At 35.8% G+C, this 17770-nt stretch overlaps 3 protein-coding genes across 3 annotated transcripts in view; 1 reads left to right on the plus strand and 2 right to left on the minus strand.

Annotated features, from left to right (window-relative positions):
- Positions 1-2422, minus strand: part of LOC141440224 (uncharacterized) — a 45894-nt gene extending 43472 nt beyond the window's left edge. The window contains 1 exon segment of the mRNA XM_074104683.1: positions 2321-2422. The gene's annotated coding sequence lies outside the window, so the exon portion shown is untranslated.
- A 561-nt stretch (positions 2423-2983) lies between these two features.
- Positions 2984-7363, plus strand: LOC141440403 (uncharacterized). Its single transcript, XM_074104915.1, has 5 exons — positions 2984-3385; positions 4436-4579; positions 5249-5385; positions 5637-5848; positions 6590-7363. The coding sequence occupies exons 1-5, from the start codon at positions 3244-3246 to the stop codon at positions 7278-7280; spliced, it is 1326 nt and encodes a 441-aa protein (XP_073961016.1). The 5' UTR covers positions 2984-3243; the 3' UTR covers positions 7281-7363.
- On the minus strand, positions 7299-16908 carry LOC141440405 (homocysteine-responsive endoplasmic reticulum-resident ubiquitin-like domain member 2 protein). Its single transcript, XM_074104917.1, has 4 exons — positions 16468-16908; positions 13797-14239; positions 11983-12207; positions 7299-10870 (listed from the first exon to the last, which is right to left on the minus strand). Exons 1-4 carry the CDS (start codon positions 16600-16602, stop codon positions 10582-10584), a joined length of 1092 nt encoding a protein of 363 aa, XP_073961018.1. The 5' UTR covers positions 16603-16908; the 3' UTR covers positions 7299-10581.
- Between the last annotated feature and the right edge of the window lie 862 nt (positions 16909-17770).

The following is a 17770-nucleotide window of genomic DNA, read 5'->3' on the forward strand; positions in this document are numbered from 1 at the left end:
ATTTATATAAGTAAATGGCTTTGTCAGATGTTGCCTCTCTAGAGCCGACAATTGACCTGGCCATTGTGCATGGACCCCAAACCCCCAAAACCTCTTCTTCTCAAGTCTGAGTTCCGAACACATACCAACAACAAATGGGACAAGTTTTCTACCCTCTGGCCAGTGGCGTAGCATAGTGGGGGCGGAGGCGGCGGTCCGCCCCGGGCAGCAATTTTGAGAGGGTGGCCAAATTCCATAGTAAATAATACTGAAAAATCTAGATAATAAATAATATATTTTTTCTCCCCTGGGCAGCTGATGCCTATGCTGACGCCACTGCTTCTGGTAAATTTCACACAGTAATGATGAATGGTTTAGCAGGTACTAACAGTTTCCTTGTAAGGTGGGCAGAGTCAAACCAAGGGACTACCTTGGATGCTTCTGTACCACGTCCCTACACCCCTGGACACTGCTCACCAAAATGATTGTGTGCACAGAGACTTGCATATTTAATTAAGAGTTACAGGTTGCTCTTTACAAAGTTGAGTGGCAGAAACAAAGGCCTATGACTGGCAGTGAAACAATTCAATAGGCTAATAAAAAAAACATGGAATTCACAGGACAAGAATTAAGGTGAAAAGATCTGTAAATCAAAGAACCAGATCACTCCAAAGTCTAAGTTCCTGTTCATGTGGGCATAAGAGGAAGATCAAGAATATAATATTTAAAAATATGTGAATACAAAAAAAAAGTGTTCTTTTTCCCGCAGCTTCGCCTGAATGGAATCCGGTTATCGCGCGTTATTCCCTCGGGAACTGTGCACTTTTTCTGGGATAAAAGTAACCATGTCACACTCTCGCCCATAAACTATGCCAAAAATCACTTCAATTGGCCGCTCCGTTTCAACGTGAAAGACGGACAAACACTCGCATTTATAATATTAGTATGAATGTTTGGTTTAATGTTTGTTCAGAAAATAGACTTCACTTTGTATTAAACTTCTTGCAGATCAATTATGCCCAATTGTTACATAAAAGTGCAGAAATCAGTTCTAATTGAATTATTTAGTTAGAGAATATTAGGATGTCAGAATATTACAAAATCTACAACTTTGTAACTTTTTTAAAGAATCAATTCAAATGTCCAGCTGATAGTGAACACTAGTTAAATGGCAATGACAGCACCTTTGTTAAAAAAATAAAGTTAATTTCTTCAATTTCCTATCATATTTAAGTAATGAGTTATGAGCTAATGTTTTTAATTACAAATTACAACTCATTAATCAATAGCAAAGGATTTCCCAAGTTAATTGGTAGAAAATATAATTACAAAATTGTAAGGTAGAATTAGACTTGCCAGTTTTTTAACCAGTTCACTGATCTATCATCACTAATAATATATCACATTTGGAAAACCAATTCATTTCTTTTAATCCACTATAGCATTAATACCTTAACATTATCAGCCATAGTAAGGTTAATGATATCAATATACAGCTGGTTTCATCAACAAATAAACAAAATGCCAGTTTCTAAGCCATTAGTACTGATTTACTGAGTCTTTTATCTGAAGATTCAAATTTTTCTCAAGGACACACAATTATCTTGAAAAGTGAATGCACTCTAAGTACCACCCACATAACCTTAACTAATAACCATTGTTACCAAGTTAAAACTGCACAGAAGTGCAAAAAACACATATCCGCAACCAATCTCACGAGATTATCTGAACCACAACAAAATACGTAGGCACTGTATCAGCACAAAGACAGCTACCCGCTCGAGGCGTTGTATGAGCGGCAAATTGATAAACAAAACACTTGTGCAAATTAACCACAAACTATAACTTTTACCCGACAAAATACTGCAATACTCTTTGAAACAATAACAACTACTTCCGCGGCGCCGGGATCGCCGGAATACAGGAAAAATTTTGCTCTTTTAGGCAGAAATCGGAACAATGATTCATTGCAAGTAGAGCGCAAGGGCGATGCTCGAAAAACGAGGATGCGCGTCGGCTTCCTACGGAAACCAAGCACAATTGCGAAAGCAGCACATTTCCACAGTCCAAGGAGCCCACATCATAGGATCCTGTACCGTTCACCGCGAAACGGAACACCAGCGGCACATGTGGGGGACGCCATTCTTGAAGCAGCTTTCTTGGTATCAAAATGACAGCCCGTCTTTCTTTTATGATGAAATATCGTACACAACACCATTTTTACACACTGTTTGTACGCACGTCAACACACAATTAAATCTCGACTTCAATCTTTACCTTATTTCTAAAGCAATCTCCGATAAACGACTTGATTTTTATTAAAATTTACTAATTTCCATACCTGTGATGCGCTCTCAAACGCAAGCTGGTCACGTGACTTACTAGTGGTGTGCCATATTCAACGTAACGGTTTGAAGAATGGCCAGTTTTTATTGCCAAAAATTTATTTGTTGCGTAATAAAAGATGCTTATCAATTTTTCAGTTCACAATTAGCATAACAGTGTTATAGACCGTATTGTTCAAATGAAATTAATGCAAATAAAATGATACTGAACAAAAAAATGCAAAATAAAAAAAATACTTAATTGGAAATATTTTTATTAGAAACATGGCCAACTAAAATATTAACTTTCTTTCTAATAATTTTCTTAATTATATAACTTGTAATAACATATAATAAGTTACTTATTCAGTAAAAAACTAAAATTTCTAATACAGATACCAAATAAGATACCGTAAAGCGGAAGCTTAGCATGCCTAATTTCCTTTACGAAGAAAAAACGTTTCTTTTCAGATATTACGATTTCTTTTTTAAATTATTTGGTATGATTTATAATTGAGCTGTATTATTTCAGACTGAAATAGATATGAAATAACTTAGGAAATTCTGAATTTTCTAACTATAGAGTAGAGACTACAAAGTAAGACGATCACATATTAAATTTACATTTTAAATAACAAACGTGTGAAGTATTTTTATTTACGTAGAAATAAACACTTTTAAAACTGTTTCACAACGAAATTTCCCGCTATTATTACTGTCACCTTAACCTTGGTTTTGGTTATCTTTATCTACATATTATAGGAAAAATATTGAGTTTCGTGTAGTGTAGATAAATTCGCTTTAGTTTTCTATTCTTGTATTGTAATTAAAATAACTGGAAGAGTGTAACAAAAGGCTTCGCTTCGATATCATTCTTGATTTCATTATTTTGGGCTCTAATTATAAGGTTATGCTTTGGAAATCAAATAGTAGGTAAATAATGTCTCTTCTTGAAGACGTGTTTTTGGAAGATGAAGCAGGCGAGGCCCAAGAGTTAGAACGTGTGATTGAAGGTGATGAATTTGACGATAGACCGCGGACTCCGGACAGCAACAGTGACAGCGAGAAAGAAGATGAGGCCGGTAAGAAACAAAACCTGGGTTGAACTGAATCTTTTGATGCTTGCTGCGATTTTGAAATATTGTATGAAAGATGAGCAGCTGTTTTTAAACAATCCATTTTTTCTTCTTTCTTTTAATTATTGTTTGTTGTAATTTATTTATTTCTTGGTTTGTTATAGTTATTTTTTTTCTCTTATGTTTATTTGTGTATGTATAGATAAGTGGTTTATTTATTATATTTGTGTATCGTTCCGTGAGTCACAGACGGTTCTGGCAGAAAATCAGCGCTGCAGGCGTTTAACGCTTCAGCATAATGCTGAGTCAGCAACCGTTACTTTCGTGGGGACACACAACATTGTGTATATTGTATTTACTATTTTCATGTGTTTTTCTGTAATTTTTTAATTTTTTATATTATTTGTATTAATTTTGCTGTATATGTGTGTCTTCTGTATTAGTGAATAAATGTCTTCTTTCTTTCTTTCTTTCTTTCTGCGGTTATGCTGTGGTCAATGTGTGATAATTAGTGTAGGTAATTTTTATATAAAACTTAATCCTGTTATTAAATATAACTTTATTTTCCACTGAGGACTGGTGTTGCGTCTCACGTCTGACAACCACTTGATACAGATTGTGTAATATCATAGGATATAAACTTATATCAAACAGTCAAAATGCAGTCTGTCTATAACTGACTGAGCGAGCACCAGAACTATGTAATGCCATACCTATGAGGCCACTTTTTGCTTTAATCTGACATAGACCATAAAGGTTACATATAGTTATTATGTGAAAATTACTGCTAGTGTATGTAACATTTGTGAGGGAGGAGGTCACAGGCACACGAGACCTTATTCTCAAATCATATAAAGTCAAACTATCATCAAACTGAATTTTGAAATTCTTTGACCCCTCTAAAAGTTAAAACCATAGGCTGCAACTGCGCCTAGAATTCACTGGCAATGCTTTTGTTTACACATGAATGGCCTAATTTGTTTTTTTGATAAAGTTTTGGCATCAAATGAAGGTGGTGCATTAAAAACTTTAACAAACAGAATCATAATGTTTCAGAGGAAGATAAAAGACGTGTGGACCATACAGAAAAGGCAAAGCGTGTTGTGAAGAACCCTCGGTTTGTTCTAAACCCTGCTCGGCTCACTGGACCTCGAGGGATTCAAATCCTTCCTGATCACTTCAAGGATTTTAAGTTTAAGGGTAAATTACTATTATTGAATTTCCTTCCTTTATTAAAGACCATGTATAAGATTCTGATTTCACCTTAATCTTTTGATTCTCTAACACATTATAACTGTATACCATGACACCTTTTTTAAGGTAAGGAACAGAGGCCATATTGCCTACCGTTTCTGACACTCATGGACACAATCAAATGACAGATTTCACATAGAAAAACTGTCATTTGATTGTGATTGTGAGTGTCAGAAACATTATTTAGGCAATACAACCTCAGGTCAAACAGGCTTGATCAGGATACGCTAGAAAGGTTAACTCTTTTCAAACCACACAAAAATAAACAAAACTCGGACTATCTGATAATGACTGGGGTGGTTGAAACCAGATAATAACAAAAAAAAGTATGTTTGGTGATTAGTGATGTGCCCAGATTAATAACAGGCGTGCCTTTTGTTTGCCATCCCTGCTCTAATGGCTATACCAATACAGATGTGTGGAATATCTGCAAATTCTTTATCCTAACAATAATAATAAATCATTTATACCTTAAAAACTACCATATGTATTTTATAGAAAACAGTTCATATTTGAAACTAGTTAGGTAACAAAACGGCGTGACCCCCTTGAGTCACCATCCTTGACGTTATTATTATTACTGGTTTAGTTAATATTTTAAATTATATTTTCCAGGTAAAGGGCATGAGCGAGATGATTTGGATGTCATATTGAAAAAGCTGGAACATTGGGCGTATAGACTATACCCGAAATTTAAATTTGACGACTGTCTTAAAAAGATTGAAGCTCTTGGAAAAAAGAGACCTGTTATGGTATGATTTTTTTTTTAATGGAAATCTGTCTACAATGTTTAAACATAAAACAATATTTTAAAATTGAGGCTTGTACAGTTAAGAAAACTGAATTATGTGGTGGAACCTTTTCATAGTCAATTTTGGTATGATTTCTTTGGCAAATGTATTGAAGGTCACCATGACAGTAGTAGCACAAAGATTCCACCTAGTATGTGATTCAGTTTCCTTGACTGTACTCAACATGTTCTTTTTATTTTCAAAATTTTCAGGTACATCTCCACAAAATCCGTTCAGACCAGCTCATTTCGGAAGAGACGGTGGTGCAGCAAGACTCTAGTGGAGATGAAGCAGCCCCGGAGCCCCCAGAGGAGGACGAGTTTGACCGACTGCTGCAACAGCAGATAGATTTAGCACGGGCCACTCCAACACCAGGCTCTGTGAGGAAAGAATTGCATACACCAATTCAGCCCATCATTAACAGGTGAAGTAATAACATACATTATTATGCGTGCATTGAGTAGGCAGTAGGGTAGACAGTGCCAACCTGGTGTGGCGGTGGTGCGGTGTAAACTAGCGCCGCCTACCCTGGAACCACCAATCACTTGACAAATTTTTTGAGCTGTCAAAACATGATTCTCGTAAAGATTTTGTTGTATGGCAACACAGGTCTCTGGGTTTTGGGACTAAAATAGGTTTTTTTTTTGTTACTAAAACCACGTCTTAGAATTTGGAATTATTGTTTGTGTTTAGCAATACTGGATCAAATGTAATGTTGTTGATGTTGTTGATAGAGATAGAGCAGTTGCCGTTTTGAAATTTACTGAACTGAACACCACATTGTTCAATGCTGTACTAAATGCTCTGGAAATGCTTGTAAAACCTGTAGGAAGGCGAGTGCAAGGTGTGGGCGTGGAAGGCGGAACGATCATGATTACTTTACTCATGTTACATATACGCTAAGTGCTTGAACGATATAAAAATATGCTTATGTAGCGCGTCGACGAACGTTAATATTACGCTTGTAGGATTCTTGCTTGTCTATTAGCTCTATAGTCTTCCCCAATTTACTGATACTTTGTAGCTCTTGTATTGCTAGTTTGCTAGTGTATCTTGTCACGAGACTAAAAGTAAAAATTGGTTGAATTAATCTGTTCAAATTAGCTTAACTATCAAACAATTTGCATATTTTGATATAAACAAATTAATTGTTAAACTATTTCAGATCACCTCTAATGGCGCCCAAAGTGTCATCATCACCGTCGATCAGTGACGACCAGAAAGAGAGGATGATCAGAAACCGGAAACTAGCCGAAGAAAGACGTCTCGCCAGATTGAATCAAGTAAAAAATAATGTTGATGGTAACACTAATATTGAGAATGAAAAAGATAAGCCAATGGAAAAAATTGAAATAAATGATGAAAAAACTAATGAAGATAATAATGTAGCTGTAGTAAGAAAACACAAAAGGTCTAATGTTATTGACAGTTCTGATGATGAAACTAATATTGTGACAGTTAATGAGTCAATTCAAGTTGATGTACATAATCATGCTGAAAATAGAAAATCTGATTTTGATGAAGAGAATACAGATGGGATCACAGTAAATCCTGAGATTCTTAGGAAGGAAGGGACCACAATTGAAAAGCACATAGAGATTGACTCTACAAAAGATGCAGAGACAATAATTGATTCACATGAACCAGAAATAATAAGTGAGAATTTAGCAAACAATCAAGCAGTACTTGAAAATTATATCAATTTTGATAAAATAGAAGTGGCAAATGATAACAATGAAAATAATGCTCATGATACGCAAGAATCAAGAAAGAATAATTCCCAAAGTAAAGAAACAATTGATAAATCATCTGTTACAGAAGATCTAATGGATGTAGAATTTTCAGAGGACTTTTAAATCGAATGAAAACCAAGGTTTATTTTCAAAATTTATTGTTAGCTCGAAATTAAACAAACCTTACATTATCACAGTACAAACGATCCGCGATTCTGTAATATCATTTCAATATCCATACCTTAATCTTTACAAAATGCACATCTTTGTAATAATTATTTCTAATATAAACAAGAATAACTTTATATAATTTAACATTCGCGAGGGTTCATTTTATGCACTGGAATTAGAAACATGGGTCATCAAAATATTTCTACCCTGATTAATGCTCGCAAAAGTGCAAAATTTTACTACTTTACTTACAATTTCATAACTAATGACAAAACGACTCGAATATGATTCGTTAAAAATAAGGGCATTTTCACCACTCGATGATAATTCATGTATTTTTTATAAGCTTTTAGATAACGCAACGTTTGTATGTAAGTTTTTAGGTTGTGGTTTTAAAATCTGCAAACTATTTTTCGATTTTTTTTTGCGCTGAAATATTTATGTACAGTCGATATTTCATATTTCATCAGATATTTCGGAGTGGCCGAGGTGGTCAAAAATATCGGAACATGCACTATATCCTTAATGTAGGAGCTCATTTTTAGATATTTTTGATCACCTTGGTTGCGTTGTGACGAAACATCTGATGGCGACTTTAAGTTCGGTAACAGTACAATAATCTAGTAGTAAAATCTGGTGTTCCAGCCAGGATTTTCTCTCCCTCACATCAGGGACTAAATGGTGAACCCGGTCCTAACACACAAATAAAAAAAAGGATACAATAATGCAAGCAAAAACGATTTTTTTTTATCTTCAGAGAAGTATTGAAAATATAAGAATTTTATATTTTGACAAAACCTTTTTTCACACCAATTAAGCATCGAGGTCTAGTATAAAAATTGTTAGGTTAATGGTGTGTAATGAATGATTTCATGATTTTTCAATTCACACGATAACGATGAAAACACACAGCTATAAAAAAACTACGTGCGTTATACATAAATTTAATTTTCCAGGCTAATTTCATTTTTGATTATTTAATAAAAAAAACCTACTCTAGTATTTTTAAAACAAAAACATAATTCTAAATCATGATAATCACAGTTTCAACAAACCCAAGTTAGAGATTTTGTAATGTCACTACTATTTTTTTTTATCTATTTTTTAAATATTTTTTATTTTATTACTCAGCTTGCATAATACAGTTTTTATACTACTTCGAACTGCTTATAAAGCTACTCCTGATTTTAATTGTACTGGGGTCTTCTATCACATAAGCCTTCCACCATGTCTATTAATAAATATCTCACAGTTATTAACAGTCCATTTTGCTTTAGTTTTTCTGGTCTATATTGGAATCCATACATATTAAAATCCGTAATGTAATGTTTGCTATAACTCTTTTTTTCTTGAAAACTATAAATAATTCCTGGTTGTTATAAAATAAACCTAACCTAACCTTAAAGTTCTACGAGATGGCCATTTAAATTTTTCACTTATTTTTTTAAGAATTTACACTGGATCCCAGTTTAAAATCAGAAGTAGCATCACTACAATTCCATTTACACTAAAAAAAGATAAATTACTTATATACATTTAGTATTTGGTTTGTATCAGTACGAGTGATTTGAACAACCGAAACTTCATACCCTAAATTTAACTTTAACCAGGGCCCGTATCACAAAAAACGCTAAGCGTGGTTTAGTTAGATTCATGCAACATGCCCAAAAATATGAGAATTATGGTCGAACTGTATAGTTATAATAGCTTCTGACGTTTCTACTCCAAATACTCCAATCCAATGAAAAGACATGTATAGTTCCTTTGTTTCGTTTCTAAAATATGACTGAAATTTTCATGGCCAAAAAATTTATGTCAGGAAACATAACGTACAGTCACCATTAGATATTTTGGAGCGGCCAAGGTGATGAAAAATATCGAAACATGAACTCTAATCCCTTAATAATAGTGTATGTTCCGATATTTTTGACCACCTTGTACATTGACGCACTATACAAACAGTGTGGCATGTTCCATTGGTTACAACTGGGTTTTTACTTAGAATTTAGTCTTACGTTGAGTGCATTAGTTTCGATGACACCAAAAATCGACTTTCTATAAGAGACGAAACCATGCCGACTAAAATCAAATAAGTAACGCAATGGACGTCACTGCGTAAGACTTTATTGAAATGATGCGAGAAATACCGTTTATGTTGCTGTTTGCGGTACATTGCCGTCGATAACCGATCACTTATTAATAAATAGCCGTATGACCCCGCAATCTAACCAATGAAACCAGCACGAAGTGTGTTGTATGTCGTATTCGAAGCTCAAATTTGGATGGTACGCTTTTAAATCAAAAACGACGCAATATGTGGTCCAAATTAACCACTCAAAGGCGACATGGCATACAAAATAATACGATTTAATCGCTTTTCCATCTGCATCAATAAACTATCTTCTTAAAATACCAATCAACGACATAATGATTTAGAACTAAATATTAACTACTAATGTAAAGGATAAATAAATCATGATCTACATATTTACAAGCTACCAGCCCACTTTATTAAGAGGATGTCAGGTTTGGAATTTATCAAGATAATTATGTTTACTGATAATTATCCGGTTATTATTAATATTATCCAAAAATGTATTCTTAGCTGTTAAATTACTCGTGTTCGAATCCACACAATCGACGCAACGGCAAAAAAATGAATGAATTGCAAAATACCCTTGAAAAATTCCTCTCCATGCGGAAGGTTTTAGGAATCTTATTTGTTTTGAAACGGTAATGTCGCTGTCATTTTATATCTTCAATGGGCAATAATTTACATTAGGATCTGTAAAGTAATTTAGTATACCAATAACGGTCAAAATATTTGCTACACATTACTTTTGTCAGAAGAATCAATTAATATTTTATTCCTATGGAAAAATATCATCTTCGCAATACCTCGGCAACGGTCGTATTCCAATCCAACTAATTCTGAGCTGTCGAAAGATGCCACAGACTGGTCTATTCTAATATAAGCCCAATGTTAAACTCGTATTTCTAAACGAGATTGATTATTTAAATTCAATAACGTTAAAGTTACGTTACGTCGGAACACGGATAAGACGAAGTATGGCAAAGATAATGCGCAAACTCTTTAGCCCTACTCTCACACCACTTGTCACTAGTGACATCTAGCGGCCACAAATTGAACTCTAATCAGTTGCACACATTATTTTCAACGCCATCTATTGCAAAACTCGCGCGTTAACACGTCACAATTTGGATTACCCACAAACTGGATCGGACTGGAGATTTAGTTTGTATCAGGTATCAATGAAGCGAAGAATGTTGTGAATATCATCCAAGTGACAGCCAGTAAGGACTCTTGGTTGTTGGTATCTTGCGGGGTGGGTTCGGTTTCTGGTCGTTGGTTCACTGGTTCTGGGTCGACGCGAGCTTGGTTGCCGTTGGCTTGGTTGACGTCGGGTTCGGCGGGGGCTGGAGCAGGTTCTGGATTGACCGGCGGGTTGACAGGCGGGTTGATTGGCGCTTGACGGTTGGCTTGGTTCACTTGGAGGTCGCGGAAGAAGCCGATCTGGTGCCTGGAAGGAAACGGTTTTCGTTATAAATAAATAAATATGTATTACAAGACTAATTGTAGGTCTAAAATTGTTACAAGACGATGTCGGGTACAAGCAATGTTATACTGCCCTATAACCTAGAGTCTAGTCCAGACTAGACCGTATAATCTTGCTAAACTTGCTTAACATTAAAAAAAAGGTTCTCTATCATTTGCCCGAATTTCATATGCCATAATGTATCGTTTTTGTTTTTCATAATTTTCATTTGCCATACACTAATTTATTTCTGAAATAGTAATTTCTTCAGAGTTGATATTAAGCTAACCTAACCTACTGCATTCTAGAAGATGACATTTTAAAAAATCCTGAACAACACGGTTCTATATATTTTATGGCAAATGTTGGTATGGGAACTGCAACATAACCGCAACTGCCGACTGCTCATAATTTTTTATCGCAGTCAGCGTGCAGTTGTGCCGACTGCAATGGAACTGCAATGAAAAATGTATGGGCAGTTGGCAGTTACGTTGCAGTTGGAATGCAGTACGTCTGTACTAGCCCTTAGTCACTCCCGATCATCATCATCATCATCCCAGCCTATATACGTCCCACTGCTGGGCACAGGCCTCCTCTCAGAACAAGAGGGCTTGGGCCATAGTTCCCACGCGGGCCCAGTGCGGATTGGGAACTTCACACCCACCATTGAATTGCTTCGCAGGTTTGTGCAGGTTTCCTCACGATGTTTTCCTTCACCGCAAAGCTCGTGGTAAATTTCAAATGTAATTCCGCACATGAATTTCGAAAAACTCAGAGGTGCGAGCGGGGGTTTGAACCCACGACCCTCTGTCACTCCCGATAGTTTTGACAAATCTAATTGATACCTCATATTATGTTGAAAACCGTTCAGCCGTTTAGATCACTAAAGAAATAGAAATAGACAATAAACACGTACACATCAAAACTCGAAAAACTGCCCTTCCTCCGGCCAGTCGGATAGAACTACTTAGTGGTTTCCAGTAAGAACAAAGGGCAACAGATAACTTACAGTAGCCCATTATGAGGTCCATAACTACTAATCTACTTGTACTACTGACTATCTGTAGCTGTAGAGTAGCTGACAGTCAAGTACTCACAGATAACCGGCAGCAGCTAGCAGCAGCACAAGCAGCAACCTCGCCGGACTGCCGTACAGATACACCAGTGAAAACAGTATGGCTAGTCGCGAAGCAGCATACAAGTGGTCGAGCCAGTCCCTGGGGGCTTCTTCTTCTTCGGGGGGCGCCGGGACCTGGGGCGCCGCGGGCGGCACTTCAGGCGTCGGCGGGGCGCCAGGAGCGGCGTTCTGGGTCGCTTGCCACCTGGGCAGGGACAATTGATTTAAAATTAAAAAAAACGGCCAAAAGCGTGTCGGAAACGCCCAAGATAGGGCCATTACGAAAAAATCAAGTAATATTTTTCTAAGGATTTCGTATTGTACGGAATCTTCCAAGTTTAAGTATATTAATACCTTAGGCTACTACCTATTTACTATTAAACTACTAATGATTCTCAAGCAATCTTAGCGTTAAAATTGCCAAATGACAGCTTTACTAACGGTCTCTCGAGCTTAGCCGCGGACGGACAGACATGGCGAAACTATAAGGGTGCCTAGTTGACTACGGAACAGCTAAATTCTAATGTGGGTGAAGAAAAAATAAAAACACCGGCAAATTCGCCACTAGAGGCGCTAGTGTAGCGTGAGGTCTCCGAAATGTCAAATCTCATAGTTTTTGGGTGAGCTACGCGGGTTATTTATAATCAGAATAATTTTGTGAATATTTTGCAATATCTGAAATTAATTATGGCAAATATGCGTTCCGGGGCAGTGAATGTCTGTGTTTTGAGACAGTTTTGTCTTTCGGAAACCTTTGTCTTCCCTTTTTCCGAACAAAACGGGGACTATGCATCACTGTGGCATTCTCGATATTTTTATGGTACGGTTTTAAGGTGTATTAAATATGATTTTAATCTAAACTTTGTTTTCGCGCCCGTAATAACAGATTTTGAAAGCCATACTTAAAAACCTCACGCAACAGTGCGCCATCTAGTGAGACAAAAAACGATAGCCCTCATTGGTGTGAATTATCCCATGATAAAAAAAAGTACTGATGGGTGGGGGGTGAAGCTAACGGGTGGAGGGGGGGTGTAAAGGTCCCTTTTTTTAGTTTTTCGTAAATAACTCGTAAATGCTGGCCCACAGCAAAAATGGACCACTCCATAGCAAAAAATGTTCTAAGACATAAGTACTTAATCTACAAAAAATTCTCTACCAAAAAGATTCTATACATTTTTTCTCTGAGAACAATAGAGGGAAGATGGACAATAAAAAAATAATAAATTTTTTTGCTGTGGGCCAGCGTTTAAGAGTTATTTACGAAAAACTAAAAAAAGGGACCTTTACTCCCCCCTCCACCCGTTAGCTTCACCCCCACCCATCAGTACTTTTACTATATGGTTTAAAACACCATTCCCTACAACAACTATGCCAAAATTCGCTTATACACGAGTTTTTTTTCCCGAGAGGCAATTTTTGGTTTTCGTTGGGTAGGCTAATTGTTGGGTTATTTATTTGGCAATTTTTTTTGTACCGTTTCTTATTTACGCTCATGAATATTTACGCAAAAAATAATCCGTCATTAAACACTACAGATAAACGCAATCTGCAATGCCAAGTAATAACCGAAATTACAAATGGATTTTGCTAGAGTGAAGTATCGAGCGTACGGTATGAAGAGTCAACCATGTTCCAAGAGAAATAAGATTCAAATATATTCGATAATCGCTGAAATTATTTAAGCTGGTTTCGCCAAAGATAACACAAAAACAAATCTGTGTTGAAATAATTAATCAGTTAGAACAACAAAAAACTAGAGTATCTATTGCGTGTCTCAATCACATCAATACTCACATGTTTGCATACTGCTGCATATACTGCAAATACGCCTGTTGCATCATCATCATATGATTAGCATAAGATGCAGGATCATTATTCACTGGCAAAAACCTCCCACCAAAGTTATTATAAGTATTAGGATATGGAGGCACTCTCCCATAGTTATTTACAAAAGAGCTCAAGTAGTTCTGCATCTCCACAGTGTGATTTTGATCATTCTGTCTCATTTCTGGTCTGGAGACCGTCTCGGGTGGTCGATCAGTGGAAGTAGTGACATTCCTTTGTCGAAGACCGTCTGGTATTGGCTCTGGTTGCGTTTCTGGCATTTTCCTCTTCGGTGTGCAGACTAGATGCATGGTGTGGGCTATTTGGCTCTCGTATGTGCGCAACACATCTTTGAGGACTATGTTGTCATCCAGCAACTGGCCAGAGTATATTATTTTTTGTTCATCTGTACTCTGAAAAGATAGCATTGGGGAATAGAATTTGTTTGCAAGTGAAATGTGTGGTAAATGAGTGTCGTCCTTTCATGATTAACATTTTCCATGTTTCTAAGGTAGTGATTCACATGATTTGCCTATATGTCTATATCAAAATATCATAACAAAGTATAGTTTTACATAATAAAATTATGGGCTGCTTATAATGACATGCTTCTTTTACATACATTATTTAAGTAATGAATAATAATAATAAGTAAGTGATAATGAGTGTTTTATTGATTTTAACACCGTTTTGCTGAAGATTTATTACACTAGGTAAACATGTGCATAACAAATGCATTTTGATTGATTGTTAAAGCAATGAAATTTTTATCAGCAGCCATAACTACTGCATAACTACTAATTGTTTCCGATAAGGGTGTAAGATAAAAAAGTAGGTAACTGAAAGCTGTAAAATTATGTTTGTAGAAGTGTTGAATGAAATCATAAATTTCTGTTTTGCTATGATTCTGCATGTTTTGTTTGAATGAGATAACATGCAATGTTATTGTTGAACATAATCTCACATGATAACTTGTAACATTGGCTCAAGAACAAACTGACTTTTTCTCACTCATTTTTCTTTTTCACCTTTTTGAAACTTATTTGTGCTTCAAAGAAATGACCTGTGAAACTAAAACTAAGATTTAATGTGGTTTTCTATGACTTCCCATGACGCTGTATAGCATACATTCGGTGTAATCCTCGTTAAAATATAAGACAAAAAAAAACATATTTTTTTAATACATTAAGGTTACTATGATAATACTGTTTAACTGATGCCGTTTCTGTCTATTCAAACAAAACAAACAGAGACTGCAACATGTTTATCCCTCAAATAAATTTAATCAATGGATGGTGAAACCGGGGTAAATATTATGCCAAGTTTAAATCATAGCTCAGAATCATTAAACACCCACATGGCAGTATATTTAGATTTAAGTGACATCAGAAATGATTCTGACATCACAATACAAGTTTTAGTGCAGTTATCATTCCAAGGTCACATTGTTGAGATTACAAACAGCGCACATTAGTACTGCCGAAAAATGGAGATGCAATTATTATTTTAACCACTTTTGTAAACATTCAATTGGAATCCTAGAGATCATATGTATTATGGAAAGTAATACTGACAATTTTTATAGCCAAATGGTTGGAACTAGTCTTCAAATTTTCATGCATCTTGGGGACCCAAAGCAATGTTAATTAAAAATAAATGATTTTATGGGGAGGGTTTCGAGACCTATGTGAACTCTTGATTAATAGAATTTGAAACTTTTTATTTATCAGGAAAAGTTGACATTAGCTTAGGCGTAATGTACAAGATTCAGAACACAGGGCCTTATGAGGATAGAGCTAAAGGGAGGCGCAAAAACAAAAATTTACCTACTCTACCCCATTTGCTTACTTTAAAATCGAGCTTCAGTAAATTTCTATGGTATGATGCAATTTGGCCTAAAAATAACTATACTTACAGTAAAATTATGTTCATACAACACCTCAATTCAGCAATAACCATTAAAACTAAATCTAAAGCACAATGTTTAATCAGCCTTGATTTATTGACGTAGGTGTAGACCAAAAGCAAATAATGTGTGTATGTAATGATGACATCAACTTGCGCACATTAAAGGTTTATTTGAAGCTATAGGAAAATTTATTTCAGTTTCCTCAATATTATGATTTGTTCAATTATTTATTTGTTATGTTAATTCATGTATGTGTGACAACCAGAATAACTTGTTTAATTAAATTTATCACTCATCAATAAACAAAACATCAGCATACATGTGTGTACATTTCCATTATTAACCTACTTCAAATTTACTAATTTATTTATCCTAACTAATATTACAAATGAAATGAGAACGATTGTTCGTTTTTTACGCTTTCGCGTTAAGTATCTATTCAATAGATTATGGTGAAATTTGGTATAGAGATGCTTGACACCCTGGGAAAGAGAATAATTTTTCTACTGGAAAATTACAGTTTCCGCGGGATAGCGATGTACAATCTCTTCGCGGTTACAGCTACTATTTTACGTGCTATATAGAAATGATTTTACCTAACTACCTTCGACATCTGGCGGTGTTAAAAGATGTACACTGTTTGCTCGTATTTAATTTATAGGTTTTTTTCTCATGAGGATAAAAGTTCAAGAGCTTTCGTGTTTATCTGATGTAAAAAGAGCTATATCTTACCGGTTTGCTAGGGTAGACCTCCGAAAGGTGTCCTTTCAATTGTCTGACGGTCCATGAAGATTGGCACTCCACATTTTGATCGTCAATTTGCTGGTTCGGAGCCTTGACAATCAGCGTGACGTTATCTGGGATCATTTTCGATCATCAAACTACGTCTAGTTAGATAATAGAATCACAACCCGTGATAATGATCACAGCAAAAAATAAAACGTAAAAAACACTGGAGGATATTATTGAAACGCAGCGAACATTTGACTAGCAATTTGGACTACGCAACGCGATAATAAAACCTTATATCCAAAGAGCCTCTTGTACGGAAGTATAATGATCAAATTAATTGGTTTTGATGTAAATAAATACTACACTCCGTAAGAGCTGGGCCCCAGCACTTGTCAATTTCCCTTGAAAATATTTGTCGATTTTTCATTGGTCCAGCAGTGACTGTTGATAACACTAAATTGTTTTCATGTTGCGAATTATGGCAATACCATTCGCTAACAATATTGAACAGTGAACGTCGATTTCTGATTGGTTTTTTAAAATCAATGAATTTGAGCAAAGAAAGCAGGCTTATTTACAGTGCTGCTAGACTAATTTAAATTTTATTAAGATTAAGTTTAAGCCACAACTGCCACAAGCCAGACAAGTTTGATAAAAAATAGCTACTTTCCCAACTGAAATTGAAGCATCAAATTTAGTGATCAAAAATTAATAAAATTTAATTGTATCAATCTTCTTATGATCACGGCTTATCATTTAAAACAGAATCGAAATAACTATTTCTACTATGCTACGTTTCATACTGCAGAGCTACTACGAAACTTGAAACTCGAAGTTCGTGTCGTGCGGGCCCTCTGACACTTATACTATTTAATACGAGAGTGAGAGAGATCGCGCGACACGAACTTCGGGTTTGAGTTTCATAGTAGCCCTGCTCTTTTTTTTTTTTTAATTTGAAACGGGCAACGTACAAATTTGTCACATTATATACTCTTTGCATTAGCCCATAGGGCAAAACCTAGGCAAAAGATTAACTAACCAGAACAAAAAAGTACAGTAACTAATTCCTTGTTACATCAGCCAACCTGAAAAGCATCAACGCCAATGTCTGAGTCCGGCTGAGCTAAAATACCCACAAACATTCCCGTGTCATACTTGCTCAGGTTGGCTGCTGAAACCAACGCCTCCCTTGCAGCACGATTCCTGCTGAGTCTTAAAAAGTTAATAACAGATTTCACACTGGAAACGAGCGTTGAGCGATTTCATGTGGCCGCGCCTTTAAGCTTTTGACAGTCAATCAATC

The sequence above is a fragment of the Choristoneura fumiferana genome, chromosome 22 (assembly GCF_025370935.1).
Source record: "Choristoneura fumiferana chromosome 22, NRCan_CFum_1, whole genome shotgun sequence".
In the NCBI taxonomy this organism is placed as follows: domain Eukaryota; kingdom Metazoa; phylum Arthropoda; class Insecta; order Lepidoptera; family Tortricidae; genus Choristoneura; species Choristoneura fumiferana.